Source organism: Fibroporia radiculosa (genome assembly GCF_000313525.1).
Source record: "Fibroporia radiculosa TFFH 294 genomic supercontigs, scaffold244, whole genome shotgun sequence".
Lineage (NCBI taxonomy): Eukaryota > Fungi > Basidiomycota > Agaricomycetes > Polyporales > Fibroporiaceae > Fibroporia > Fibroporia radiculosa.
The window spans coordinates 22977-50473 of NW_012133186.1; the positions used below are offsets into that span (position 1 = coordinate 22977).

General features: G+C 51.4%; 11 protein-coding genes across 11 annotated transcripts; 5 read left to right on the top strand and 6 right to left on the bottom strand.

Moving 5' to 3' along the window:
• Positions 1 to 1845: 1845 nt before the first annotated feature.
• On the top strand, positions 1846 to 3068 carry FIBRA_00542 (uncharacterized protein; the record flags this gene model as incomplete). Its single annotated transcript, XM_012322435.1, has 5 exons — positions 1846 to 1865; positions 1920 to 1987; positions 2054 to 2636; positions 2693 to 2722; positions 2783 to 3068. The coding sequence occupies 5 exons, from the start codon at positions 1846 to 1848 to the stop codon at positions 3066 to 3068; spliced, it is 987 nt and encodes a 328-aa protein (XP_012177825.1).
• A 259-nt stretch (positions 3069 to 3327) lies between these two features.
• Positions 3328 to 5382, bottom strand: FIBRA_00543 (uncharacterized protein; the record flags this gene model as incomplete). The annotated part of the gene is made up of 10 exons (XM_012322436.1): positions 3328 to 3505; positions 3572 to 3797; positions 3877 to 4051; positions 4107 to 4220; positions 4281 to 4555; positions 4614 to 4697; positions 4753 to 4915; positions 4971 to 5099; positions 5149 to 5256; positions 5308 to 5382. The coding sequence occupies 10 exons, from the start codon at positions 5380 to 5382 to the stop codon at positions 3328 to 3330; spliced, it is 1527 nt and encodes a 508-aa protein (XP_012177826.1).
• A 1704-nt stretch (positions 5383 to 7086) lies between these two features.
• On the top strand, positions 7087 to 8702 carry FIBRA_00544 (uncharacterized protein; the record flags this gene model as incomplete). The annotated part of the gene is made up of 5 exons (XM_012322437.1): positions 7087 to 7225; positions 7290 to 7388; positions 7437 to 7973; positions 8033 to 8142; positions 8199 to 8702. The coding sequence occupies 5 exons, from the start codon at positions 7087 to 7089 to the stop codon at positions 8700 to 8702; spliced, it is 1389 nt and encodes a 462-aa protein (XP_012177827.1).
• A 353-nt stretch (positions 8703 to 9055) lies between these two features.
• FIBRA_00545 (uncharacterized protein) lies at positions 9056 to 9888 on the bottom strand (the record flags this gene model as incomplete). The annotated part of the gene is made up of 7 exons (XM_012322438.1): positions 9056 to 9176; positions 9230 to 9359; positions 9411 to 9482; positions 9543 to 9569; positions 9628 to 9660; positions 9712 to 9756; positions 9810 to 9888. 7 exons carry the CDS (start codon positions 9886 to 9888, stop codon positions 9056 to 9058), a joined length of 507 nt encoding a protein of 168 aa, XP_012177828.1.
• Positions 9889 to 11475: 1587 nt separating this feature from the next.
• Positions 11476 to 12873, bottom strand: FIBRA_00546 (uncharacterized protein; the record flags this gene model as incomplete). Its single annotated transcript, XM_012322439.1, has 3 exons — positions 11476 to 11523; positions 11583 to 12779; positions 12832 to 12873. 3 exons carry the CDS (start codon positions 12871 to 12873, stop codon positions 11476 to 11478), a joined length of 1287 nt encoding a protein of 428 aa, XP_012177829.1.
• Positions 12874 to 17836: 4963 nt separating this feature from the next.
• On the bottom strand, positions 17837 to 18569 carry FIBRA_00547 (uncharacterized protein; the record flags this gene model as incomplete). The annotated part of the gene is made up of 2 exons (XM_012322440.1): positions 17837 to 18417; positions 18497 to 18569. 2 exons carry the CDS (start codon positions 18567 to 18569, stop codon positions 17837 to 17839), a joined length of 654 nt encoding a protein of 217 aa, XP_012177830.1.
• Positions 18570 to 19029: 460 nt separating this feature from the next.
• Positions 19030 to 19677, top strand: FIBRA_00548 (uncharacterized protein; the record flags this gene model as incomplete). Its single annotated transcript, XM_012322441.1, has 2 exons — positions 19030 to 19092; positions 19147 to 19677. The coding sequence occupies 2 exons, from the start codon at positions 19030 to 19032 to the stop codon at positions 19675 to 19677; spliced, it is 594 nt and encodes a 197-aa protein (XP_012177831.1).
• Positions 19678 to 20122: 445 nt separating this feature from the next.
• FIBRA_00549 (uncharacterized protein) lies at positions 20123 to 21192 on the bottom strand (the record flags this gene model as incomplete). The annotated part of the gene is made up of 4 exons (XM_012322442.1): positions 20123 to 20384; positions 20438 to 20467; positions 20526 to 21111; positions 21180 to 21192. The coding sequence occupies 4 exons, from the start codon at positions 21190 to 21192 to the stop codon at positions 20123 to 20125; spliced, it is 891 nt and encodes a 296-aa protein (XP_012177832.1).
• Positions 21193 to 21920: 728 nt separating this feature from the next.
• On the top strand, positions 21921 to 22344 carry FIBRA_00550 (uncharacterized protein; the record flags this gene model as incomplete). The annotated part of the gene is made up of 3 exons (XM_012322443.1): positions 21921 to 22000; positions 22054 to 22185; positions 22242 to 22344. The coding sequence occupies 3 exons, from the start codon at positions 21921 to 21923 to the stop codon at positions 22342 to 22344; spliced, it is 315 nt and encodes a 104-aa protein (XP_012177833.1).
• Positions 22345 to 24456: 2112 nt separating this feature from the next.
• Positions 24457 to 25517, bottom strand: FIBRA_00551 (uncharacterized protein; the record flags this gene model as incomplete). The annotated part of the gene is made up of 5 exons (XM_012322444.1): positions 24457 to 24558; positions 24614 to 24674; positions 24729 to 24861; positions 24916 to 25132; positions 25194 to 25517. The coding sequence occupies 5 exons, from the start codon at positions 25515 to 25517 to the stop codon at positions 24457 to 24459; spliced, it is 837 nt and encodes a 278-aa protein (XP_012177834.1).
• An 895-nt stretch (positions 25518 to 26412) lies between these two features.
• Positions 26413 to 27157, top strand: FIBRA_00552 (uncharacterized protein; the record flags this gene model as incomplete). The annotated part of the gene is made up of 2 exons (XM_012322445.1): positions 26413 to 26485; positions 26538 to 27157. 2 exons carry the CDS (start codon positions 26413 to 26415, stop codon positions 27155 to 27157), a joined length of 693 nt encoding a protein of 230 aa, XP_012177835.1.
• Between the last annotated feature and the right edge of the window lie 340 nt (positions 27158 to 27497).

The window sequence follows — 27497 nt, forward strand, 5'->3', positions numbered from 1 at the left end:
TCCTCCGCTCCAGCGTGACACGGAGCTCGAAGCTCGTGTCAAAGACATTACACGAACCTGGAAATACGAAGAACAAATCCGCTTCCACATCATCACTGCCCTCGTGCTCACGGAGACCGCGTACGCTCACCTCACCGACATCGAAGCAAAGATAAAAATCACGTTGTTCACTGCTGTTGCCACGGCCATTGACAATCCCAGAATTCTTGACAAAGTGGCATTGAGCAATGCCCACCGTAGTCTCTGCAACGGCGCCATCCATGACGAAGAGGGCATGTTGAAGGACTTCATTAGCATTCTCAGCGGAATGTGGGAATGCTACCCGCGGTTCGGGTCCAACATGATCATGGCGTCTGCTCTCCAATTCCTGAATGCATCGATGCTCGAGAATATGACCGAGGGTGCGGCGATCACCTCGCGCCCATTTATCGAGTATAGACGGCAAATGAGCGGCGTTCCTGAAGCTTACGCATGCTTTATCTGGGAGAAAGCACGATTTCCTGACGAGAGTGTGTTCCTCAAGGCTATGCCGTACGTTGATTTGAAACAGTTGGAAGAATACACATTGATATAGTATCTTTAAGGGACATTATGTCGTATATCGATTACACAAAGTGAGTTGCCCTTCAAATATGACTGGACGAAAATTCATTATGTTAAACAGCGACATCATGTCATTTTACAAAGAGGAACTGGACGGTGAAACGACAACTTACATCTACGATCGCGCTCGAGTGACAGGCAAATCGACCTTGGAGACTTTACGGGACACAGTAGACGAGACGGTCGCTGCCCACCACCGAATTTGCAGTACCCTTGGCGAGGGTGCAGCTCGGGATGCATGGGACAGCTTCGCTAACGGATACATCGGCTTTCATTTGAGCGATCCCCGATACCGCCTCCGGGACCTGCTAGACTGCGAGTACTTGTTCAATCGCGCGGAGTACTAGTCAAAGTATCTTATTTGGATTGATATCTGGGCCCTACGTTTATCTCTTCTCGTCGAGGCCCGGAGGCGACTGCGCACTTCCACCCTCCGACGCGTTTTCATAATTCACATTCCGCTGGGTTTTTACCGCTTCACGGAATGTACGTACTCGTATCGATTGGCATTAGCATAATTTTTTTGTACTTAACCTAGTCCTGTTTCCAAGTCTCGAAACACGGAGTGGTCGCGTTCAAGTAGAGGTACTTCCGATCACCAAGGAGGTTGGCGGAGTCGATATGTTACATGACAACTGGAATTCAGACACCTCCGCGAAAAACCGTTCAAACACTCGAAGGCTTGAAGTTCATAAGCGAGACCACAACATGTGCTGGGGCGTATCGAGCGCCACTCACTGCTGAGCGCTGATCCACCACTAGTGTGTATGCGATGCTATAAGTCCCGCTGTATGTGAAATTGAGGTAGCTTGGAAGATGTGAATATTTGACAGCACTGTCAGTCGTTAGAATCCTGCCGCCGACATTCCGATCGACCGGACATTAGCATTTCGGTGAGCGTTTCTCTTAAACTTTGAATTTACAGCAAACAGAATCACGACGCAATCTGCAGTAGAATCGCAAGAATGTTGAATGTCTGAAGTCATCCACAGCGTCTACGCTTTGCCTGTTTTCGCGCCACCAGTCTTCGCTCCAACCGAGGAGCACGAAATGAACTGTCATGACTTTGGATTTATCGCTACCTTGTGACACTATGTGTGTCCATCGTTTGCCAATCTAAGATGGGAGAAAATATGCCGTATTGAACTTGACTCTTCGTGAAAGATGCCCTTCATAAAAGTATATGAAGTGGGAGGAGCACATCCTGCTGCTGCCTAACCACCTTGAACTGCATCTGTGGCGATGACGTCCATAGTAAACTAGTAAGTGGTCTTTGATACTACCATCTCTGCGTGTTGCCAACGCCAGATTCACAGTTCCACCGCGGGCGATCCCAATACAGAGCCGTCTCACCCCATTTCCGCCGAACCACAGCGAGAGGCGAGTCTGTCGCCTCCTCGTTCTATGCGCCTATTACTGACAGTGCTTTGCTTTGGTTAGAGTGAGATAGCGGTGGTGGCCAGAAAATCCGTCACCTACTTTTTGCGAGAAGTCCACTATTCCTTTTCCCCGTTCCAGCGCGATCCGGAGCTCGAAGCTCGTGTCAAAGACATTACACGAACTTGGACATATGAAGAGCAAATCCGGCCTCAGATCATCACCGGCCTGGCGATCACGGAGGCCGCGTATCCTCACCTGACCATGAAAACAAAAGTAGGAGTCGCCCTATTCACTGCTTCTACTACGGCAATGGACGGTCCAGAGACACCGAATAAAGTTGCATCAAGCGGATTTCATCGCAAGCTTTGCGATGGAGCCATCTATGATGAAGGAAACATCTTCGCAGATTTCGTCACAATCTTGAGTGGAACGTGGCAATGTTACCCGCCGTTCGGGTCGAATATGATCATGGTATCTGCTCTCCAATTCATGAATGCATCGATCCTCGAGGGGCTCGGCAACGGCGCTGCAATTACCTCACGTTCCTTTGTCGAATACAGACGGTTCATAGGTGGTATGCCTGAGGCATACGCGTACTTCATTTGGGAGAAGGCTCGTTTTCCTGACGAAAGAGTTTATCTGAAGGTCCTGCCGTAAGTCATTTACATCAACCAGTCAGAAAATATATCACGCTGATTTAACCATGTAGGGATGCAGTATCTTATATCAACTTCACGAAGTAAGTCCGCTGTGAACTGACGACCGCATTATGCTCATTATGGAGACATGACCACAACAGTGACATCATGTCGTTCTACAAAGAGGTACTGGAAGGCGATACGACAAATTATATATCCGATCGCGCACGAGTGACAAGCAAATCGATCTTGGAGACTTTACAGGACACGGTGGACGAGACGGTCGCTGCTCATCACCGAATTCGCAGTATCCTTGGCGAGGGTGCAGCTCGGGATGCATGGGACAGCTTCGCTAACGGATACATCAGCTTTCATTTGGGCGATCCCCGATACCGCCTCCGAGATCTGCTAGACTGCGAGTACTTGTTCAACCACGCGGAGTACTAGTTAATGTATCTTCTTCGGACTGACATCTGGACCCTACTTATCTCTCTTCTCGCTGAGGCTCGGAGGCGACTGCACACTTCCACCTTCCGACGCGTTTGCTAGGAAGTCGGTCCCAATGTGAATGCCCGTAGACCAATGATGAACATGCTGTAACCCTGTAAAGAGTGTACTATGACTTTTTCTATCCACATTATCAAATCCTCACTTGATACGATGATACAACCTCAGTAGCTAACTTCACTTATGTACAAATCGTCTGTTACTTGATGCGCTGTCGTTTGCGGAACATGATCTGTGCCGTCTGGTCTGGTATGACTGAGGAACCGAACCACACATTTCCCGGCCGTTCTCCTCCGCCTGGGAACATGACATCGTAGTTCACAATGAAATATGCTACCACGGCCTTGAGTTCGTTTGCAGCAAAAAAGCGACCTGGACTGCGGGTGGCAAACACGCACAGTCAACCATAAAGTTCAGAAAATACTTGAAAAGGCGGCACATACCATGCATGCCTGCCGTGGCCAAATGGTATGTATTGTGGTGATGTGGTGACATACTGGTGCTTCACTTGCTCATCTTCATCGAACCGCTTATCCGAGAATCGGAAAGGATCGAAGAGATGCGGTCGGTTGTAATTCTCCTCGTCGTGATGTGTGCCTGCAGCTGCAGCCCCGCAGAGCGTTCCAGCCGGGATGAGAGTTCCGTCCGAGAGCGTGACGTCTTTCAACGCTAGTCGAATCACCGAGACTACAACGTCAACGCCCTCCGAGATTAAACCCACGTCAGTATGTTGTAGTACGAGACGCACTGCCACTGATCCCATTCAGTCGCTGGGATTCTCTCATGAAGCTGTCGAGTTTCCACATCTTGCCTATCCCGACCTTGGTCCATCCTTCCGTCTTCAAAACAGCATCAATTTCTTCCCGAAGAGGTTGAATATATTCCGGGGATGCAGCTAGATGATATAGGGCATGTGTAACACTCTGAGTTCAAGTGAGAGTTAATAACAACTAGTCACTGCTGAAGATGTGCACATACAATAGTGGAGGTATGGTTCGCCACGAAATTGGATACTAGCAGAGCTTGCACGATCAAGTCAGCTGATTTCCCCAGACGGATGGCTTCTTCCACAAGCCATGTCATCAAAACATTCTGGTGTGTCGTTGAAACATTCAAGATGGTCGGTACTTGGCTAATGTACAATGTACATACCGGCCTTTCTGCCCACTCTTTCCCATGTTCTTCGATCTGCCGCATACGGTCTTCTACGACCGGCTTCATGATCACGGAAAATTGTTTCAGAGCTCTTCGTGACCATGGTAACAATGGCCCCACAAGCCTGCATGCTTCGTCAGAAAGCGGACGCAAACCGAATTTGAATGGAACTTGCGGTTTCAATATAATAGGGACAAAACTGAGCATGAATCGTCCTTTAGCGACATCTCGCGTGAAGTTGATAACGATATCCAACAATTCACTGTTTCTGCCTGTATAGGTAAACACACCATTTGTGAATTACTCGAGTGTGGAACAATATAAACGTACAGGTTGGCATGCCAACAAATACCCGGTTACTAACACGACACACAATTCGGGCCATGAGAGGAACTGCAGAAATGGTTACCCATTCTAAGCATTCTATCAACACGTTATCACAGTGACGACAAAAGGCATGAAAGCTGACCATTTCCATGAGTCGGAATCAGTTCCCGGAAAGAAGCATCGATCTCGTCAACTATAGCAGGCAGTAACGCTGCCAGATTGCGAGTAAGAGGTCCTCGGATGATGTTTATATGAAACGGGTCTGAAACCACTTCTTCCGCAATTGTATACTTGTGTTGAACTACCTGTTCGGTGTTGTATGATCAGTCGAACACGGCGAAGCAGACATGTGTTTCTTACTTCTTCCACGGCTCCGAGGAAGGACATCTGATCGTCTGGTAGCTTCTGCAGCTCTTCATTCATTGCAGTACCGCAGAAAATAACAGCCCAGCGATCCAGCATAGAGATCCTGAATACAGAACCCTTGTACTGAGGGCATATGTAAGTATCAGCATAGACGAGGGCAAAGACCGCATACCTTATCGTACCCTTCTTGCAGCATTTCCCTCGCATGACGAGCGAATTTGAATGCTCCCAGATAGGATATGAGTGGCCAGGAGGGTCCAACTGCGGGGATAGAATACAGCTATACAGAGAGGTCAGCCAATAAGACACGGCAAAGTATCAAAACACGTACGGGATCGAGTCTTCTACGAACGTAGAACCAAGAGACTAGCAAGGCGAATAGAATATAGCCGATCACTGCATACATCTTGGGAAGCTTAGATGCTTCGCAGGGAGTAAGATCCTGAGCTTGCGAACGACAAGAGAGACTTTTATGTACATCCTATACCAGGACCCCCGGCACATCGCCTTACCGCTCGAATCCTGATGCGGACACAATTGGGGACCAAAAGTCATCTGTCTTGGATCATGGTGTGGATAGACTCGGCCAAGTTTGACAAACGTTGGATTCCTCCCGCGGACATGCAAGTTGCCTCATCGAACAAAGCAGATCCCAGTTGAGGCTGAGGATCGCATCTCGTGATGGTATTTGCCTCTGTCAGTTACCTTTGAGTACAATGGCTCTCCTTTTGAACGTTGACAAAGTGAGACACGTCCCAAATGGGAACAAAATATGCTAATTCATAAACGCCGCATCCTATTTTTCATGCTCAAATTTGAAACCGGCGAGTCTTTATGGTGCAGAGTTCTCCGTAACTGTCCGCAAGATGCGCACATAACTGACATCTAAGCAAATAATCAGAAGGTGTGGGACATACCAAGCAAGACGTTCCGTATGGCCAAATTTCTGAAGATTTGATGCGTCTCAGGAAAGCACATGGACCACAGTATGTAGCAGCTGACAGCGCCGCATCCTATGAAATGAGAATAAGAGAAGATATGGGAAATACAGCTACTGCAGAAGTTGTACCACTTCTGTTCAATTAGCAGCAGGCTTGATGACCCGCCCAGCTTACTGGAAGAGATAGGAGCAATAAGGCATCGGTGGAGATAGTGTAAAAGTGGAAGCCAAGCACCTTGATTTCCCTGGTAATTCGAATATGTGAGACAGACGATGATAATGTCATTTTTGTATCTGCAGCGAGAGCTTCCAACCACGTAGACTTGTACCAGGGTTCATTGTTGTTGTAACCCACTGTGCAGCATGCCCCATCAGGTTGTTATGAGACGCTGAACTGGCGATACCAAGATCACATCCTGATTCAAACTAAGTGATGAGGGGATTTTTTTTTTCAGCTCCTTTTATTGTCACCGAGGATCTGGCCCTATGTAGATAGAAAGGTACTGTACATACTCTATTATCTTGTGCTCGGTCGTGTCGATATTGACTGCGTGGGCAGCCTGCCTATGGGATTCTGGTTAGTAAATATAAGGCCGTACCTGGGAGACTAGGGCGGGGTCTCGCGTTTCTTCCCATGAGATGGGAGCATGGGTGGTAGCTCCTACACCGGCTGGTTTTCGGACAGGGGTCGCATGTGTCACAGTAATCTTCCTCTCTAATTGGCGTTCGCGGCGAGTGTGGCAAGTGTTGCACAGATACATTGTGCGCGTACTGTACTACTAAGGCTGCTCGATTGCGTTCGTTCATTGCTCGCTCGATTGCTGAGATACCAAATCATCAAGCTCGTGGAGATGTGTCAGTTGTCGAAGCCAGCAGGCGACCTCTCGAACACTATGTACTCATATCGATAAGTATGGCGCTCCTGCAAATCAGTGTGATTTTCCTCACCGGTGATTTTGGCTTCGTCTTCGTACTGCATATAACGAAATAATTAAGCGGTGGCTGAGCCTCAGCGTTCAACCTCCGAGTCGATCGCTCGAGAGGTATCCGGCGTGACCGGCGCCTATATTCCTGGCTAAGTGGGCTAGCACTAGTTTTTCAGTTTCGCACCAGATGATCTTCCTCTCTGCGTTCAATCGACACAAGCTCCTCAGCAAGTTTCTCTCCACCATGTCTCGAAGAGCGCATTCGCCATCCCCACCGTCGTCTCCTCGTCTCTCCAAGCGTCCAAGGCTCGAAATTGAGCCGCTAACTCCTGAAGATTACAAGAACGGAGTCGTCCTCGCTCCCATGGTCCGATCAGGCGCCTGTGCGTGAAATGAGCTCCCTTTGAACTCTGGACCCGACGCTCATCCTATGCCGTTTATGTGCAGTACCGACTCGACTTTACTCTCTGAAGCACGGGGCATCTCTTGTATGGGGGCCAGAGACCGTTGACAAGGCCATCCTGCACACACAGCGAGTCGTAGACCGTACGTTTCCCTTCGGATGATGTGACTATGCTCCTAACCTCCTTCCAGCCGTGACCGGCGTCGTCTCTTATGTCGGAAAAAGCAAGGCGATTTTCACCACACACCCTATCGAGAAACCATATCTCATCTACCAGATCGGCTCTGCAGACCCGGAGCTGGCTGTCCAGGCAGCCAAGGCCGTCGTCCAGGATGTCGCGGGTTTCGACCTCAACTGCGGCTGTCCAAAGCCATTTTCGACACACTCCGGGATGGGGGCAGCGCTTCTCACTAATCCAGATCTCCTCTGCTCCATCCTGACCGCGCTGCGAGAGGCCATGCCACCGGAGATTTCGATATCCGCGAAGATCAGGCTGCTGCCGTCCCAGGAGGAGACTCTGAAGCTGGTCGAGCGCATCGTCAACACGGGCGTGAACGCACTCACCGTACACTGTCGCACGCGGAACATGCGCAAGCGCGAGCCGGCCCTCATCGGGCGACTGCGTGAGATAGTGGACTTTGTCGAGGGGATGGGCAGGGGCATAGCTGTCCTCGAGAACGGAGACTGCGAGGGATATCACGATGCACTGCGGATACGGAAAACTACTGGTGAGTGACAGCCGAGTGACCTCTTTCAAGATTGTGGGCTGTGTTGACCGCGGCCACAGGTGCACACTCGGTTATGATCGCAACGGCTGCAGAGTCCAACCCGACCTGCTTCTCGCCGACGCCATTGACCGACCTTGAGACAACGTTCATCCCAAATTATATCCGCCTGGTCAGTGCTTCCTGGGTTTTTTTGTATAGCCCACCATTCACCATTCACCATAATAGTGCAAATATCTCAATAACCACTGGTCTTCCACTAAATTCTGTACCTCGCAATTCAAAGGCGCGCACGTCAACGCATCAAGAGCGGACCTGAAGGGAATGCGCGACGCGATCATGCATGCAAAGAGCTACGACGACATGGAGCCGCGTGTCGCGCCCTGGACCGGCGAGGAGGAGTTCAAGAAGATCGTGGAGGCCATAGAGGCGCGAGACGGCCGGCGGGGCCGCGTCCAAGTACTCACATTAACCGACGCTGCCGAGTCTGCTCAACTCTCGGCGTCGGAAACACAGTCCGACGCATCCCAGACGTCGACTCAAAGCTCTACGGGAGACGCAGCAGGTCTTGTGACGCCACCTATAGGAAAGCCTGACCCTTCTGTGATGAATGCCCCGCTTGCCCCGGCGAATGAAGCTCGAATGCCACTCCCGGCGATGCTGACGGGCGACCTTTCTACGCCGACGCCTACTCCAACTCGTGCGGTAGTTGGTGCGGCTTCGTTGGCGTAGTGGACCTAGCATTTCGTATCCTCTCCAAGCGAGCTGTATAATCATTGCATGTAGATGTATCCTACACCGACTACTATTCTCGTTATAGTTCTTCGTTAACTTGTCTTCTCGGTTTCATCTTGCAAGCGAACGGACAATTACTGCCGTAGTATTGACTTAGGGGCGACAGGACCACGACAGGACCACTCAACCTCACACGAAATGTGCAAATGAAAAATGTGATTACGAGAGTTGTTTGCAAGGCCAAAGCTGAAGTCATGAAGATCGTGATAAGGACTACCCAGAGCCACCTAAATAATGCGTGCAGATCGTGAAATATCGTGAAGCCGTCTGATAGGCTAGGAGTGGGGCATCTACAGCACGAAGAGCGCGCCGGTGAAGATGCCGCCGAGGATGGTCGCGGCGCTGACGAGCATGGGCTTCGACAGTGATAGGCTCGAGGAGCCGACAGCAGCGTTGTGCGAAGACGTCGCGCTGGGAGGACGGAATCAGGTGGTTGATGGACCCATGCGGGTGATAAGACGTACCTGACGGAGGGCACGACGAAGGTGTGTCCGGCAAAGGATGTCGTCATCGTGCTGCTAGCACCAGACGTCGCGATGGTGATGGCACCGCCGCCTACGGAGGTCACCTCAACAACTGGGACGCTGCTGATGGCTGTGGAGGGGTGGTTAGAGACACGCGACGATGTAGTCTCACGCGACTCACTTGTCACCGTAGCGAACACCTTGGTCGTCGCCGTGCCGAGCTCGGACGTCAGGGAGTCGTAGATCTGCGTGGCTGTGGGTTGATCGTGAATATCGATGTCTGAAGGTGATGAGCATTTGGTGGATTAATTACCAGATGCCTCCAAAACACCAAGGTGGTCTATGAGCGGACGGTTAGCCTCGTTCATATGCATATCTACAGCAGCTAGAACACTCACAACCAGTCTCAACACCGTGTACGGCAGAAGCAACTGCCAAAAAGATAAACGATCAAGCTCATCGCACAACGCTCTCATGCTCACCATCCGAGGTAGCAACACTCCAAGCAGACTTCACGTCATCAAGAACTGCACAGAGATCAGCACCCATAAAACACGCAACAGAACGCGCATATACTCACGTCCACGCTTAGGGATAGTGGGGGCCGCGTTGATGGCAGCAATGGGGAGAAGAGCATACACGAAAACTTTGGCCAACATCTCGTAAACGGTAGAACTAAAGAGACAGCACCAGGCTGGAGCAAAAAAAGAGCAAAGGAGGAGAGACTAGACTAGACCCGTGAAAGCAAAGGGGCGTAATCGGGCTGCCCCAGTGCGCCTCCCGGGCTTATATCCCACCTCGCTAGACCTTGGCGCTGTCCCGTCATGGCTGTCAGCGAGCTCCTCCTTCCGCGATTGTCGTGTAGCTATGGGGAGTGTTTGATCCATATCACAGCCAAGCCAGCGCGAGCGACCTGCTGCGGTTCCGTATGATCGCAGTAGTCGCCGACATCGTTCCTCCCTCCGAGGAATTCGGGTCCGAGCATGGTGGGCCCGCTGAGTCGGTGTCCTGCGGTACTGGGCGGCGCGATGCATGGTGGTCCAGCTGTGGTCGCGGGCAAGATGCACCGCTGCTGTGTCCAAACCAACAAGCTGGACGCGCCCTGGTCGCAGCGGGTCTCAGATCACACGCAAGTGATCCGCACAGCATGTGTACGCTGCGCAGCCAGAGCCCCTGCTTGACAGATTGATGGCATACTAAGACTGGCGCGGTATTATGCCATTGGTGAAATCCGTTCTGTTTTCTGGGAAATTAGGGCTGGAAATTATGCTATGGCCGAATGTTGGAACGACTTGCTCTCCTCCTCGGCTGCGCATACTAGAAGAAGCCCGGACTTGTGCGGCTTTTTGAGCTGATCGTGATAGATCCATGGGTCGTGTGCCCGATTTTCAAAGTCGAATGAACCCCCTTGAAGGCCTGGCGCTAGCCGTGGCACCGGGACCGACCTCGCCTCGTTTCGCAACTGAGCCCCACGACTCAGGACTCCTCCATCAGCCCACTGAAATGCTCACCATCTATTTCGCAACTCACCACACTGCAGCGACAGAAGAGTGATGAACAATCCACAGCTACCTGGTGGCAGTGATCGAGTCAACGTTTCAACAACCGCCAGCAGCGCCACGACAGACAGCCCAGTAGCGCCCGAATAGCTCACAAACACAATCCACAATGACCGTGCAAATGCAATGTATTAGGGACGACTAACGCGTCCAATAGCGCAGACCGTACACTAGAACGAACGTATGAGTGCTAACCGTGAGCAATCGAGAACGAAGTCGTCACATCATCATGTACTGGCTGCATTTTCCCCTCCTGTGCCCCTGCCAACCACACCCCAACTCCCTTCCTAATGCAGATTACCTCTATTAATAAAAAGATGCGTGTGTGTGTGTCAAAATGAGAGCGTCCTCCTGTAGAATCCATGGTCCGGTGCGTGAGCTGAACGATGTCCGAGACGAAACGCGAGACTGGAGTAAAGCGGCCGTGTATCGATGATCGGAGAGGTGCGTAGCAACTCGACGATGATGAGTGGGGCGGACGGGAGACATGCATGAAGACAAGAAACGAGAGATCGTGAGTTGGTCGTCAAGACGTGGAAAAGCTTGATGCAGAGCGTCGAAAGCGGGGTAAGTGGTACAAATGGGTTAACGGGGCGGTATGGCACAACATGGAAGATTATTTGGGTGTAATTGTTGTGGGCTTTGATGATGGTGTTACAATCGCACATGAAAACATGATACAGAAGCTCAATAGAGAGCCTCCAAAGGTCGTGGTATAGAATCAAGTACCCCACGCTATCAGATAGAATAGGTCAGCTATGTTGGACAAGAACAAAACAACGATGAACACGCACAGTAATCACGCGGAACACCCTAATGTCCTCAGTGATCCTGAGCTCGATGCCTCGACGGGCACAAGCAACCTTGACAGCGTTCAGCTGTGGGTGATCATGGCCGCCGTGCCAGATGTGCAGAGTGACAGCCCGAAGGCCCTCACTGCGCTTGATGGCTTTCTCAAGTGGCTGTAGAGGGGTGTCCGCGTCGATACCAAACGCGATGTGCTCGACGGAGTCCGACAAGCTCTTGAAGATGACAGGCGGCGCCCATGCGCTCTCGATCCTAAGCTCCCGAAGGGCATCGCACCTCTGCAATGCCGCCACCGCGTCGTGCCCGCCGCAACTCGGAAGAGCAAGCGACTGAAGCGAGGCACCGTGCTCGGAGATAAGATGCTCAAGCAGATCGAGTGGCGGCTCCCGTTCCATCTCCAACGTACGCAGACTTGAAGTGGAATTGTGCAGAAGCCACTTCATGAAATCAACTGAAGGCGCAGTCTGGAAGTTCATGCGGAGCTCCTCGAGTGGACAGGGAAAGGGCGCGGCGGAATTGAGAAGCTGAGGTGGCACGCCGCTGATGCTCAGCGACTTGAGCGTTGGCCAGATATCCAGAAGCTGGCACAATGACGAGCTGTTGTCAGACCAGTTGCTGAAGTGAAGCGACTGTATGCTGGGGCCCGTGCGAAGGAGCGCAAGCGTGCGCTCATCGAACGACGGAGCAGGACGCTTCATACGCTCAGAATCAGGGGAGCCCACGACATCAAATCCAGGACCACCCTCGCCGAAGAGGGCGATGCGCAGCTCGAGGAGGTTGGGGCAGAAAGTAACTGCGCGGGCGAACGAACGTTGGGACAAACGGTAGGGTTGATTGTGGTCAAGAGTGAGACGCATGTGCATGACGGAGTCCCCGAGCATACGACCCCGAGGAGAAGAGCGATCAACGGCATGCTGGAAGGCGATGTATGCCGTCTGGTTGTCGAGGGTGACATGACGGAACAGGAGTTTTTGGGCGATGAAAGACCAGTCACGGCAGACCAAGGCGCAGCTGGCGAAGAGCTTGACATTCGACTCGGGCTCGTCGTCGTCGTAAGCGGTCTCGAGGATGTTCATAACGATTTCGATGGGGATGTGAGGTTCCTTCGTGATTCGACGCATCACCGCGGGGTTACGAGGCGGGTAGAGAGTCGTGAGATCAACGATGGGATCGGTTTCAGTGGCCTGAACAAGTTAGAGTTAGCTTGGTACCGTGTTGTGAGACAACTAGACGCACCGAGGCCCGGGGAGACTGGTAGAGGAAGCTGAAGAAACCCATGGCGAGCTGGACGACGGTTGGGGGTGGTGGCGGGGATGATGCTGGGGCCAGCTACGGCGGGGAGGGGGAGGAGGAACGACAAAAGGCGGACGGCGAGGCATTCTTTTATATGTGTGCCGGCAGCGGTGCGCGAGGAGAGGACGAGAGTCTTTTGGCGCGCGCCTCGGATCTGTTTCACGCCCCGTCGGCAACGACCGGCTCCCTGCTGTTGCCTAATCCGTGACTCACCGCCAGCGTCGGATGGGGATGCGAAGGCTTTCTTTTGTTCGTCTTACGGCTCCACCCATCGTGTTTCCACACAAAAGAGGCATTCTGCTCTCACTTTGACTCCTCCCTCCTCCTCCTTTGGGCAGAAACACAGCCGCCCCGCGGTGCACGTCCGGTTGCGACGGGCGACTCAGACAGACTGTGCCAGTGAGCGCGCCGCTCGGTGAGAAAATCATCCGTTCAATTTGGCAATTCGTCTCTACTGCAACATCCCAATCAGGACGACGCATACCGCCTCCATTCTCCAGCCCGTCTTCGCTCGACGTCTCGCCGTCACAACTGCTGGTGAAGCGAGTCGGAACGGCTCGAGAAGGTGGTGGTGCGCACTCGTTCCGCGTGGGATGACCACCGGGTCTTGTTCTCTCTCCCTTGAGAAATGATAGCCGTATGTCAATGTCAGCCGCCCTCCGGCCCGATGATGCATACAATAAGCAGTCCGTCGCCCGTCTCGTCGGCTTGACAATAGCGGATGGTACCCTGACGCCCCGGTAGTGCGGAACACGCCGCTTGTCGTAATCGCCTCCGTGACTGGAGCGTTCGGCTGCCTCCTCGGGGGTCGCACAAACGCGCTCCGTCCTTGCCTTGCCCAAGATGAGTTCCTCACCCGGCACTCCAAATACTCTCGCAGCGCATTCTCGGGTCTACGGCGCAAGATCCAGCTTCGTTTACCACGACTAGTGCCTTTCCGCCACATCTCGTCTGGGGCCGACTGGAAGTATCTCCACCTTCGCCGGATGCACCCTGAGCTGCGGTCTTTTCTGGAACCCTCCACAAACCAATAGCTGGAACCTGTGGCGCAGGCGAAAGGCGCCATGGCCTCATATCCATCCAATAGTACGCCCTATCCCATTTCATCCGCACGCTGCACCAGTGCACTCGCCTTCCTCAGGCGTTCTGACGCGGCGATATAGTGCCGCCCATTGCGTCCTCGAGGTGAGCATGCGCACCTTGTCGTCCAATAGGGGCTGCACAGATGACCTTGGTTTGAAAATCCAATGTGTTATTACGGCCTGGGCTTCCTCGCCCATCGTGCCCAATGGCGAGTGGCTGACAATGGGCGCTACCGATTCGCCGGCGTCGGACGCAGTGGCGAGCCGCATGAATGCGCGTCTCGGATGCAGAACATTGAGTTTTACGTTTTCGAGCCCTAGGTTCGACGCTTCGACGCTTCTATGGCTGCCTCTGCTCCAGGCTTGAACGGCTTGCCGCCGGAGATGCCTCTTAGGAGCTGAGGTTCCTCAGGGACTACATTCCAAGTGTCACAGCGATTGGGTCGCCAGGTACGCCGGGAGCACGCACCTTCCATGCGGATGCGCGTGGCATGCATGCGAGGAGCGCCGTGTTCCTTGCAGCACCTAAATCTCATGCGTTCATCTCCATCATTCATCGCTGCCACCTCAATCCCCCATTTTTATGGCCATGAGGCCGATAGTCTTTGTATAGAAAGCACATGGAACTGCTCAAACGGCATCGGTAAGCGCAGGTACATTCTGCTGTCAGCTGTCAATTGCCGTACAAAATATATGCGTGCAGCCTTTTCAGAATTTGGACGTTGGAGAAATCCACATATGGTGCTTGAAATTTGATACATGTAATCACAACCGCGATCACTGGTGTAGGTGTTATTCCGTGTTATTTATAGCATCTCCTTCGAAGAAGATAGGAGGTGTCTGGTCAGGATCAACCTCTCTGATGCGTGCGTGATCGCGGATTTGGAAGGCTGCGTTGTCTTCCTAATTCTCTTTTCAGCTCTGGTCTCAATTATCACTGAGAGCTCAGCTAGGGAGAGCTGTTGAATTAATGTTATAAATTTAATGTATGAAACCCGGCCTTGGGTCCATATGTCTGGTGTCCGAGAACGGCAACGGACTCTGGGTGGCCTACTCGATTCGCCGCCGGAGTACGTTCTTGAGATCTTACTCGGATCATACGAAACAAATATATATATTCACCAATGACGACGTGATCTAGCGAACGATGCCGCAGGTGTTCATGGCGCTGGACGCTTTCACGGATGTCAAGGTGCTATCTGGAATAGTACTATGCTTTCTGAGTACCATACCCAGATAGCATCTTGACATTCGTGCAGACCGCGGATCTCGTACGTGACGATGCTGCAGCGGACGCGGTAGACTCGTGAAACGAATCCGCTAGTCCCGATCCTTCCTCCACCGCGGCCGGATGCGAAGTACACGGATCTCGTGCGGATCTCTACTAGTACTGCAGTTGCCTAGGCCATCGTGCGGTATCAGCGGCCTGAAAGGCGGGCACGCCGGGGGGTTGCCCATATGTACTAGATCATCACTGCGAGTCTGCGACACGGCGCGTTGCTAGGCGGTCACCTGGCGTTCCTCCAGTGACTGCGGCGAACATTGGTGATGCGATTGGCGGGTACTCCAAATTATTCTTGGACCATTGGCTGTAGCATCATGGTGTCTGACGATGGTGGACTAGAGGAGAGTAGCTAAGGGCAACTGGTATCTCTTGATGAAAAGCTCTTGTAACAGCCTCGTAGGCTGATGAGTCGTTTCAAGACGAAAGGCAGCAAATCATGATGTCATCAGTAGCCTCATAGGTACAATCAATTCGACATCACGTACAGCATGTTTACCTGCTCTGGAAACTACCTGATCATTTTTGCCCGAGCCACGAAATAGATCCTTCATGAATCACCGTATTCACCATTCACCGTTTCAGACCATGCAGAGATGAGTCTGCAGCACGCGCACATACTTGCGCCTTCAGCTTTGCACTTATAACTAACGGCAGAAGTCTGGACAATTGAAAACGGTAATTGTGTGAGTGCTACTGTATCTATACGACACTTTGGCTGAGTATCCGAGATTCGAATACCATTACTCGCAGCAGCTTGAATGAGAAAGATCGGAATGGAAAACGACACAGATCGATACGAGTCATTGGGTATTCTAGGACCGCTTAATTACTGTCGACGTCACATACACTGCGCGTAGAAACTTCACTGGTCGCGGGAGCTTGCAGGTCGCGGGAGCTTACGTGTCTTGAAGGGTAGCCATGACATATGAATAGTTTCGTCCGTTTCTGTGTCATGATCGTTCACTAACCTTCTATCACTAGAACAACTTTCAGCTTCAGGTTCCACAACACGCAGCGGAATACGACGATGAAATGTAGGAGGCCCTCCAAAACTGGAAAGCGCTGCTTCTCAGAGCTCACCAAAGCACTCTGATAAGGGAAGATGTACGTACTAGGTAAGTTTAGCTACGGCTGTTGAACATGCAGGTGAGGAGTGCATATAGGCGAAGTTCACTAGCGGTGAAGCTTATTTTCATAGTAGTCAAGGACGAAATACTACACGCGGAAACTCTTTTACCTCAGCGCACCTACATAATATTGGTGTGCAGATTACGCCAGCGTGACAAAGGCCTCGTGGAACTCTGCATCCGGTCAGGATGTCCATGCGTATCAATCATTGAAATTGCTTCCGCCAAGGGGGAGCTGATGCGCTCGTACTCACCTATCAAGTCATAAGTGCCAGGATGGGAAGTCTATGCTGACGGCAGTGCGGTTTTCCCATTTTGATGTAGGGGCATCGATGTCTACGTCACGCGTCGCGTAGCTCTCTCCCAATGTAGACATGCACTTGCTGTATGATATTAATATCAACCTCCGGAATTCGACGTCAGAAGGCGTCCGTGAGAGTGAACATATGGCAGAGACCATCTCAACTAAAACTTAAGACGTACCGCCGCTTCTACACCGCAAGCTCTCAGACTAAACCGTTATAGCGTGGCGTACGTATGAGGAAGGATTATGAGGCAGAAAAGGGGAAATGACTCGTTGCGTGAGCGCGTGCCAGTGGAAGGCTGCTAGCCTATACAAAATACTTAACTTTGATATTGAAAAGATACGCAGCGGAGGATCACATCACTATCAGATGAACTATTGTCGTCCCTGGAGTAAGCATACTAAACAACAAAACGTCCAGTCGCCGGAAACGAGGAACGTCAGACCCAATACGGCTCAAGGAGATGTGGTCTGCTTACTCGTTCTAGGCCTATCTATAAGGGATACTGCCGTGATTGCGCCCTATTCTAATCCAAAGACTTGAATCCGACCAAGTCCACGGAGTTCACAGTAATATTCGCATTTTACAGATGCGACGCAGGTCTAGGCATCTCAATGCTATCGATTGATGTCAGCTGCGACTGGAAACCAGAGGTCATCCGGATAAGCGCGGAATGGGCGCACCGATGTATTGCAAAGAGTGGAGGATGGAGGGGTGCCACATGATGTTGTCTCTAACCGGGACAAAATCCGACAGGCTCGGCCTTGAACTCAGACCACGACTCGCAACTATTCTTCGCGGATGCTGTGAACTTGGTACGCTGATCTATCTGTGCTCCTGCTGAGGAGCATTTTGAAGGCGGATGTTTACTGATAACGAACGACTCGGGATCAATCGAATTAAAATGACCGGGCAGAAGTGCATGGAAATGATGTCACACGGGGCGAGCTGAAGCCTGAGGCCTGACGTTGACAAATGTCTAACTCGGCTGGAAATAAAATACTGAGTAATTCCGTACACACAGAAGAAAGGTATGAAATACATCCTAACACTACACTTCCATTCCATCTATCCGGGCTAAGTTGCCTGACGCTCTTTGCTTACGGCACTAGAATCTGCTCAGTCCACTCCCCATCGTTCCTGATGAATCTAGTCCTCTGGTTGGGCTTCACCCCGAGCTGCACCCAGTCTACGTCCACGGGGTCCACGAGCACAAGTGCAAAAGTTTCGCAACGCCTGCTCTTGATTGCGTTTATCTTCCTCGGTTTCGGCCTCTCCCAGCTTCGGCACTGTCTGCGGCCACTTCTTCGCGTCTTCGTAGGACTCCATAACACTCCCTGGCGGAGGTCGGCACCAGCTCGCCTTCATATGGGCACTCATGTTGTCAAACACCTCCAGCCGCTGTTTCTCCCAATCGAATCTTTGGGCATCCATCTTATCGAAGGCCAGGGAAGACGTCCACAACGAGGGGGCGTGTTGCGGGTCAGCATGGGGAGAAGAGACGATACGCACAGGGCCGAGAAGACGAAATTGATCACTGGAACCTGCCATCCACCAGCAAAGCTCAGCCTGAGGATGGGCGCGTAGTTGCACAACCTTTGGGGTACGGATATCAGTGGTGGTGAGGATGATAGGTAGCTGTGGGAAGCCGGCTGGTTGCAGGATATCACGATGCACGAGGGTACGGGCGTGAGCCGTTGCGCCAGAGTCTGTAGTCGCGAGTTGGTATACTGCGGAAACCATTCAACGCGCGTGAGCTTGGCGCAAAACGCGTATGGCTCGCACGAGGTAGACATGGTTCGTACTCACGATTCTGCCCCTGGTTCTCAGGTAAGCTCAAGGCCTTGGAGAGAGCAGATCTCCATCGAGGCATGGACGCCATGGCTGACTGGAAGAGAAGCCAATAGAGACCAATGATTGGTCGTTGTGGATAAGTTGTTACTATGCATCGGCAAAGTCCGGCCGTACTCGCCTGCGCCGCTGGGCTTTGAGTTTTCAGTCAACAACGTTCACTATACGTTCCCACTTCCTCTCCCACCGAATGGGCCGCTCGTTGGATACGGTTGAGAAGAACGTGAGATGTCGGTGTTATCAGCGACTACTGCATTCGTCACCGGGATAGATACGCGGGACACGTTCCTTGGTCAGCGTCGCTGTGTTATCTGTGGGATGAACGATGGATCAACTCTTCAGCATTGTCACCTTTCAAGCGATTAAGAGGAGGTGCTTGTAGGCTGCCCTGAGGCTGACCTGAGACATAGTGGTTCGGCCTGAAGGCCCGTAAGTGGATCCCTTCACAGGCCAAACATCTTCCTCGACATGAACCGCGTGCTAGCATACTCATGTGCTCCAACCATCGTCTCGCTTTTGATGCCTATAAGTTCTTCATACGTTTCTATCCCGATGTGAGTCTGTGTGCATATCTACATGAATTCTGGTTTGATCGTACTCGGGAACAGACTCGCAAGTTTGTTTTTGTCAACTTTTCCGATAGCTCTAATTATCAACAGTTCCATGGTAAAGCAATTGCTCTTGACATTAGGGATCGCCACGCACCCTTCCCTTCTCTATTCCTCATCCATGAGATGCGCGTCCGGGGATTCTATCCCTTCCAACCCACCGCTCCGGCCGTGCCCAATGATATCGCTTGGCAAGACTGGGTCACGTCGGAAGGCGTGTTCGACAATGACACAGGTACTTTCAAACGTGATCGCCCGCTAGACGATGTATCTAGGCAACCACGGCTGTCGTTTCAGCCTACGATGACGAGCGCTGATGATGCTCCTTCCGGCTCTGGTGGATGTACGCTAGCGTTGAACGCAGATGTCGTTTCTGATATCCTTTCCGCGACACATGCGATGCCGTCGTGGAGGGCATGTCAGATGGACGGCACGAGCTGGAGTGGGACGGCAGAGGAAAACATACAGCAGTATGTTTCCACTATTACCCCTGTAGGCCGAACTGGAAGTGGGGCTCTTAATCATTCTTGACGAGCTATGGGCCATAATGTATTTAACGCAGTGTATAATATAATCCCGTCCGCAAATCATGGAGTGTGCCGTAAAATCTTCATTCGACAAAAATCATCGCCGCATCATCTGTCACTCAGTGCGAGGATGGCGACGGCTATGTGCGTATATATTCTGAGCTCATCATTCATCTTGACTTGCTCGACACCCTGCAACTAATTTTATGTACAGGAATTGAAGTTTGATTCCATCATGAACCTTGTGACTCATTGACTCCATTGGACTAGATTATCGAGACAGGATCGAGTCGTCAACCCACCGAGATGCCATAGTGGTATGGTTAAAATCCTAGCCTCGGCATGCTTGGCACTTCAATTCGTCACTCAGACGGATGGGACAGAGTAACGAGACGATACAATCGCTCAACCATATAAGAATGGGGCATAAGTGACTACGATACATGAGATTACTCGCCGTCTAGAATCTCTCGAAGACGATAGCGCGGACTGCACGTGTGGAAGTTGACAAATCCCTGCACAAATTGCTCCCAAGCATCCCTTGCAGCGCCTTTGCCTAAAATTTCACGCACCCGCTGAGCCGCAGCTACAGCTTCGTAAGCCACATCCTGGAGCGTATCTGGGACAGATTTTTCCGAAACGTGAGCTCTACCATGAATGTAGTTGTCCACATCTCCGTTCAACTCTTCCTTGTAGAACGACAGGACGTCACTGGTTCCAATCATGAGTTCATAAGCGCAATGGTAGTGAGAAATGGCTCGTACTTCGTGTACTTGAAAAAGGTCATGGCCTCCCTAAGTCCGGATACCCCAATGTCAAGAGCGGTCAAAATCAGCTTAGAGATACACGTACGGAATTGCCTGAACATAGATCGTGACATCCGGAAAACGATCTTTCTCCCAAATGAACAATACGAAGGTTTCCGGCATGCTCGCAAGGTCCCGTTGATATTCCACGAACAAGCGCGATCGCAAGTTCATAGCATCGCTTCGCGCGTTCATTTCTAGAAACGTCCCATTGACGTATCTCAAAGTGTCTGCCATTATAGCGCAGGCAGTATAGGGGAGAAATTGATCCCACATGTCGTCTAGAAGCCCCTTTAAAGTTCGCAAGTGTCCTGAGGTGTCATTGGCAGATAGTTGACAAAGCCGCCGAGGAAAGTCTTCGGCACCCATGGACTCGTAGATATGTGGCTCGTCCATGCTTATGATGAGCGCGTTGAAGACCGCAATCGTAACTTTGGTCTCGAAATTGCGTACGTGGCTGTATGCGGTCTCTGCCAAAGTGATCCCGGCGATGATGTAAGGACACAGAGTCGCCTCATTGTCCCACCTGCTGGTGATATTTTTCACCCTAGATCTCAGTTCGGCGTCATGGACGTGTATAGGGGTTGAAACTCCCAGAGTGGTCAGAAATTCTTTGATGGCGGTTCTTGTGACTGCGGAAGTTGATACATTGAGGTTAGAATCTGCTAATATGTTATAGCCGCGAAAGCCAACCACGAACTTACGGGGTCCATAATGTGCCCAGCTTCAAGGCACCCCGAAATGAACTGAGAAAAATCGAGTGTCCTGGATTCACTGTCACCCTCTCGTAATGTCGGAACTCTGTGCAGACTTACCAGGTGAATGATGTCGCACGCACACAATATCAGAAAGACGCTGAAACGGACTATCTACTGAGGACTTTCAAAGCGAGTCAGGGCCCTATTAGGCCATGTTCGTAAAGTTACAGCTGCATGCGCTATACACTGCAGTACTCACACTGTGTCACAGAAGTGACCAAACAAAACGCGGACGTGCTTGAAACTCAATCGAAACCCAGTTAAAACTCAAGACCCAGCGGCGTGGCAGCGGCGAGTATGGCTGGACTTTGCCGATAACAACTTACCCACGACGACCAATCATCGACCTCTCTTCAAGTTCCAGTCAACCATGGCGTCCGCGCCTCTATGAAGATCTGCCTTCTTCAAGGCCCTGAGTTTACCCGAGAACCAGGGACAGAATCGTGAGTACGAACCATGTCTACCCCGTGCGAGCCTTGTGCGAGCTGTACGCGTTTTGCGCCAAGCTCACGCGCGTTGAATAATCTTTGCAGTATATCAATTTGCAATTGCGTCCAATGTCTTCGTTTCAACACTAGACAAATAGCGATAGCGCACGTACAGTATCTTTTTGTCTACATAGGGCTAGGCCTTAGAGGATAAGAAAAGGAGCAAAAAAACTTGCGACCACAGACTCTGGTGCAATGGCTCAAGTCCGCATCCTCGTGCACCATAATATCTCGCAACCAGCCGGCTTCCCACAGCTATCTACTATGCTTGGAGCGTACGTCGCATGCGTTTGTAAGTTTTGTGCCAGTTGATTGATTTCACCGTCAGAAGGAAATTCATGCATGCATTCTATACTCTGTCCTTGTACGCGCAAGTGAATGAGCGGTTCGGCATGGCTATTGAAGCACTAGAGGAAAAAGTACATGGTCTCGATATGGGCTTTAACGCGTCGACGGAGAAGTGCTCAAGTGGTACGATAAGACCACGTTTTTCGCATTTCTGATGCATTGCTCCAGCTCTTCCATCACAGAAACTCAGCTATGCCTTTCTCGTATATTGTCCCTGAACGTCTTTCGCCATGGGTCAGGGATACACGAAGACGATCATGGGAATGCTTGATTGAATCCGTCAAGTAAAGTTTCGCTTCTTGGTCCACAGACCGTGCGCGGAGTGGTGAAATACGCCAACTTTGCTGCTCGCATCGCATGCTCAAGACGTGGGCTTGAGTAAACATATAAATATCAGCCATCTAGCCTGCCAACACATCAGTCCCTCTTTCGCAGTTTAATGTACGTATATGAAGCATGTTTACTCGCATTGATCTTTCTTACGGGACGCAAACATGAGATCTATAGAGACGGACCCTCAGCACACGATGGCTGACGGAGACAAGGTAACGTACCGGCGATCTCTGTATGGCTCATTGCAACATACTGACTTCCAAACCTCTCGAAGGAATCAACCTTGGCGATTTCTGAGACGATTATCAATTTAAATGCGCTTGGCTACACCCCGGTTCACAAGAGGGATTTGGACCTCGAGCTTCGGATCAAGGAGATGACTCAATTTTGAAAGCACGAGCAAGAACTACGCCCTTCCATCATCGTGTCTATTATCCTTACTGAAACGGCTTATAATCATGTCCGCGACTTTGATACTAGCACTATCTACACAGCTCTTATGGTCGCCATCGACGACCCCGTGCTGTTCGCCAACGTCGATTTAGAAGAATTCCCCTGCCAATTTTTTCATAATCGGTTTCAGGATGACTCGGGACTGTTTCATAACCTGAAGCTAGCTGTGGAGGAGATGTGGAAGCAGTTCCTTCCTTTCGCAGCCGGCATCATCGCGAGCGCCACTCTCGTATACATGAATGGGCGGATTCTTGAAACTGCAGAAGCCGGGGAAGTGGATATATGATCACGTTCATTCATCGAATATCGTCGGATTCTTACCGGGCTTGCGGATGCATATGCGTGCTTCATTTGGGAAAGAGGACAATTCCCTTCTATCAGTGCCTATGTGAAGGCGATTCCGTAGGCACATCAGGCTGGCGTTACAATGCCCATACTTATTATTCACTCAGTGATGCAGCAGCATACATCAATTATGCAAAGTGAGTAAGCAGGACTATTTACAATACGAGGGAGGGGCTGATAGGCTTACAATTCGAAAGTCATATCCTATCTTTCTATAAAGAAGAGCTAAGCGGAAACACCACGGATTACATCCACGGCCGGGTGCGCATCACGGGAAAGACTATCCCAGAGACTCTCTAAGATATGACTAACGAGACTGTGGCCATTGTGCAAAGAGTAAGCGCAATGCTCGGAGACGGAGCTGCTAGGGAGGCATGGGAGCAATTCGTGCATGGGTACATCAGCTTTCATATGTGCAATCCACGTTACCATCTCCAAGAGGTGCTGGGCGAAGAGTACCTCATCGATATGACGACATACTGAGTATATACCGAAATATATGCTGAGCCTGTATCCCGCAAGTGTTTCGGCCCAGTGAGAATCGACATGAAATAAAACGAGAAACTGTGTCATTCAATGAGAAAAACTGAGATAAACTGAATTGGCATGAATTACATAATTCAGCTTTCTTCGTGCGTTCTCAACGCGATTCATTGAGTGACCCAGTTTCTCGATTTAATTCATGTCACTTTTCACTGGGGTTTCGGCACGAGGCACATCGCTTGTGAGAGCGACAATCTGTTAGGCTCGTACCCAGCCGTTCCGACTTTTGGACTCCGCTGCGAAAGCAGCTCGTCACCGTTTTCGAGCTCTGATTTCCTTTTTCAGATGCGAAGTCCGACTAGCATGCGAGTCTAATAATCTTTTATCCTTGCTTGGAACGAACAACGGGCAAGATGATACACCATCCGACGTCTGTGAGAGGTGGATCGCGACTACATGGGGATTTCGTGGGAAAGCGCTCCAAATTGCTGTGCACCGCTACTCCATCAAAGAAGAACATATAATTTCATATGCATACCGGACGCACTCAAGAATCTATTTCCATCAGTATTCTGGTGGTACAATTAAACCAAGCTGGAAGCAGTTTCGAGTCATGAATATGCAGCCACCATCTCTCACTACACATTGGATGGGAAATTATTATACATTGGCCACTCAATGGATCCAAAGGCACATGAACGAAATTTAATGAATGTATGGGCGTACATACATAATTCTTGCCCTGCGTTTGTGATTTTCTCATAGTCTTTCAATAGCCCATGCCTTGTGATCCCGGAGTGTCCCCGGAAGCGATGGCTAAATTGTACGCGAGCGCATTGGTGAGCGCACTTTTGTCTGTCATGACGTTTACCTAGGAAACAGATGGGATATAGATGATCATGCACAAAGGGTTCAGACAATCGCACCATGTCAAAGCCTTCTTCAGCCCTTTTCGCTGCTTGGGCGCCCGTGGTGCAGAACATGGCACTAGGTTAATAACCGGTAAGCTAACATCAAAGGTGTTCGCTCATATTGTCTTACCATTTCTTGCTATGCGCATGCGCCTTGCGCAGAATCTCGTGTATCATTTTCTCTACCTCAGGGTGGGGGTCCGGAGATGGAGGGGGATAGCCGTGGGCGAGCGACAAGTCGTATGGCCCAATGAAGACACCATCTACGCGTCAAGTCGGATCGAGTACATTCAACATAACCTATGACCGAGACCCACCCACGCCGTCGACGGCCAGAATATCATCGAGGTTCTGCATGGCCTCACGAGTTTCAATTTGTACGATCACCAGTACTCCGTCGTTGGCGGTGGCAAGATATTCGTCTGAGGACACGCCCCAGATGGATTCTGTGAAGGGGCTGCCAAAGCCTCGAATGCCCTTGGGAGGGAAACGCGCCGCGCTAACGATGGACGTAGCCTGAGCGGCCGTCGAGACCTGGAGGACATCCACCATCTCATCGGTGTCAAAAACACAACGTCAGGAGCGATGGGCGCACCATGGGAACCACGACTCCCCGAGCACCAGCGTCGAGCGCGTACTTGATCTGCCAACTCGCGCTGCCGTCCGCAGACGCGCCTGTGGCAGGGATGCGCACGATGGTTGTGGGTGCGGACGCGCCGAGGCTCGCCACGGCCTGGATGGACTCGTGGACGCCGGGCTGGAGGGACGTTAGGCCATGCTCACAGTCAATTGTGATCCAGGAGAGATGCGGCGAGGAAGAGGCCACCATCCGCGCGTTTAGGGCGCCAGGAAGCATTACCCATGCACCGAACGCTGGTTTGGACGCACGTAAAGCGTTGATCAGGGATCTAGAGGCCATGGTGGACACGATGGCGTTGAGCGGGCCACTCTAGCGCGCCAAGTATTTAAAGCAGGGGCCAGGACGGCCTCGTGCACAACTCGGCGCGACGCGAAGTCGAGAATTGAAAGAGTGTTCGAGGCGCAAAAGAGATGCTATGGCAGGTGGACTCTGTACTGTGAGAACTCCGTCCGGAATCCCGCGTAGGTGCGAGTGACCATTTGCCCTGTAAAGCTGACCCCGTAAGGAGCAGACTAGTTCTATCCAGCCCCACGAAGCTGTCCTGGTGACTTGACCTCTACGGGATGGGCTCGCCGGGTCGTGAGCTGAGATTCACCAGCACGTCAGAGGACATAAGCAAGGTTCGGTATGACCGCTGCATGAATTCTTTCGCGTATACTTATAGGCGGATGACGTATGGTGTATATGGAACGATGGCCACGAAACAATGGCCGTCGTCGTCTAGATGTACTGTTCACTTTACAGGACGATGTCACATCCCGGAGCACTCATGTGTACAAACCTGGCCAGACCATACTGTGTGGCGTGGCCATCTCAAAAGGGAATAGAGCGGGCTCCATAAAGTTTTTACTCATGATATGTAGATCCCAAGCATATTGCGCATATCGGTCAGCCCAACAACTGTCGACGCACGTTCACACGTACTAGTGGCTATCCAGCGGCAATCAACATCCAGGCATTCGCACTCCATGCTGGGACGTGGATGCCGAAACCTGGACGATTCGAAAGTATGATAGAATTTCTGGACCTCTTGTCGGTACATGAATGCGCATGCCGGGGGTACGCGTAAGCGCATCCAGAATCTCTTGGAATATTTTGATAGAATTGATACTTAAGTCAGAGAAATAGAGGGGAAGCGCGAACTCACCCTCAGCATACACCTGCCGGAGTGAACATGGCATCAAAACCTCGCTGGCGAAGTGGGCTCGAAAACGCAATGGCGTTGCCAGAAAATAAAGGACAAATGCGTTTGTACTCTCCCGTTATTTCACCTCGCTGTCCACTCACCCCTCCAAACAGAGTATCAGCTCGCAACTGTGGATACCAGTGGCAGGCCTCATGTGCGCACAGTGGGCTTTTCTAGCATCATAGAACCCGCCGAGCATCCGCACCTTCCCGTCCTCATCGGGATCACCGATGTCCGCACGCCCAAGGTGACAGACATGCGCGCAAATCCGTATGTCGAACTTTGCTGGTTCCTGACGGGATCCAAGGATCAATTCCGCATTTCCGGGCCCGTGCGCATCATCCCGTCGCCCCATGTCGAGAGCGCGGCTCAGGGGGAGTCAACGCTCGCGCTGGACAAGCTGAGCGAGCAGGGATTCGACTGGGAGAAGAAACGTGTAGCGGCGTTTGACAGCTTGCCCCCGTTCATGCGGGCATTGTGGTGCAAACCCCCGCAGGGCAGCACTATCGGCTCGTACGAGGTAGCAAACGAGTGGCTCAAGACGCTGTCAAAGAGTAACCAGCTGGAGAGCGAGGAAGATAAGCAGAACTTTGAGCTGGCATTGCGAAATTTTGCCCTTCTCGTGATCGACCCAATCCATGTAGACTGGGTGGAGGCTGCTGCGAGTCCACAGAGGAGAACCAAGTTTATGAGGAATGGGGAGGATTGGAGTGAGGAGTTCGTCGTGCCGTAGAGCTCGAAAATAGTTCATTTTTGAATCGTTCACATTTGCGAGCCCGTTGAGACATGAGGTTAAGTATGTGCCAGAAATGATTAATGAAATTAATGAACCCGCACAATCAAATAATTCCGGAGGGAGCATGCTCGCAGAAGTCGTGGCGAGAGGAAAGACGAGGGCAGCTTGCTGCGCAAGGCTGAGCGCTCCTGATGTGGCCACGACGTGCATCATCATCGACAATCATCCTCATCGTCTGCTGCCAGACTACTAGGGAAGTTCAAAGTTGACGCAGCTGGGCTCGCAGGAAGTTCTGCGCCGCAGATGCACTTTTGGGCGCTAGAGAAAATGCGAGTTT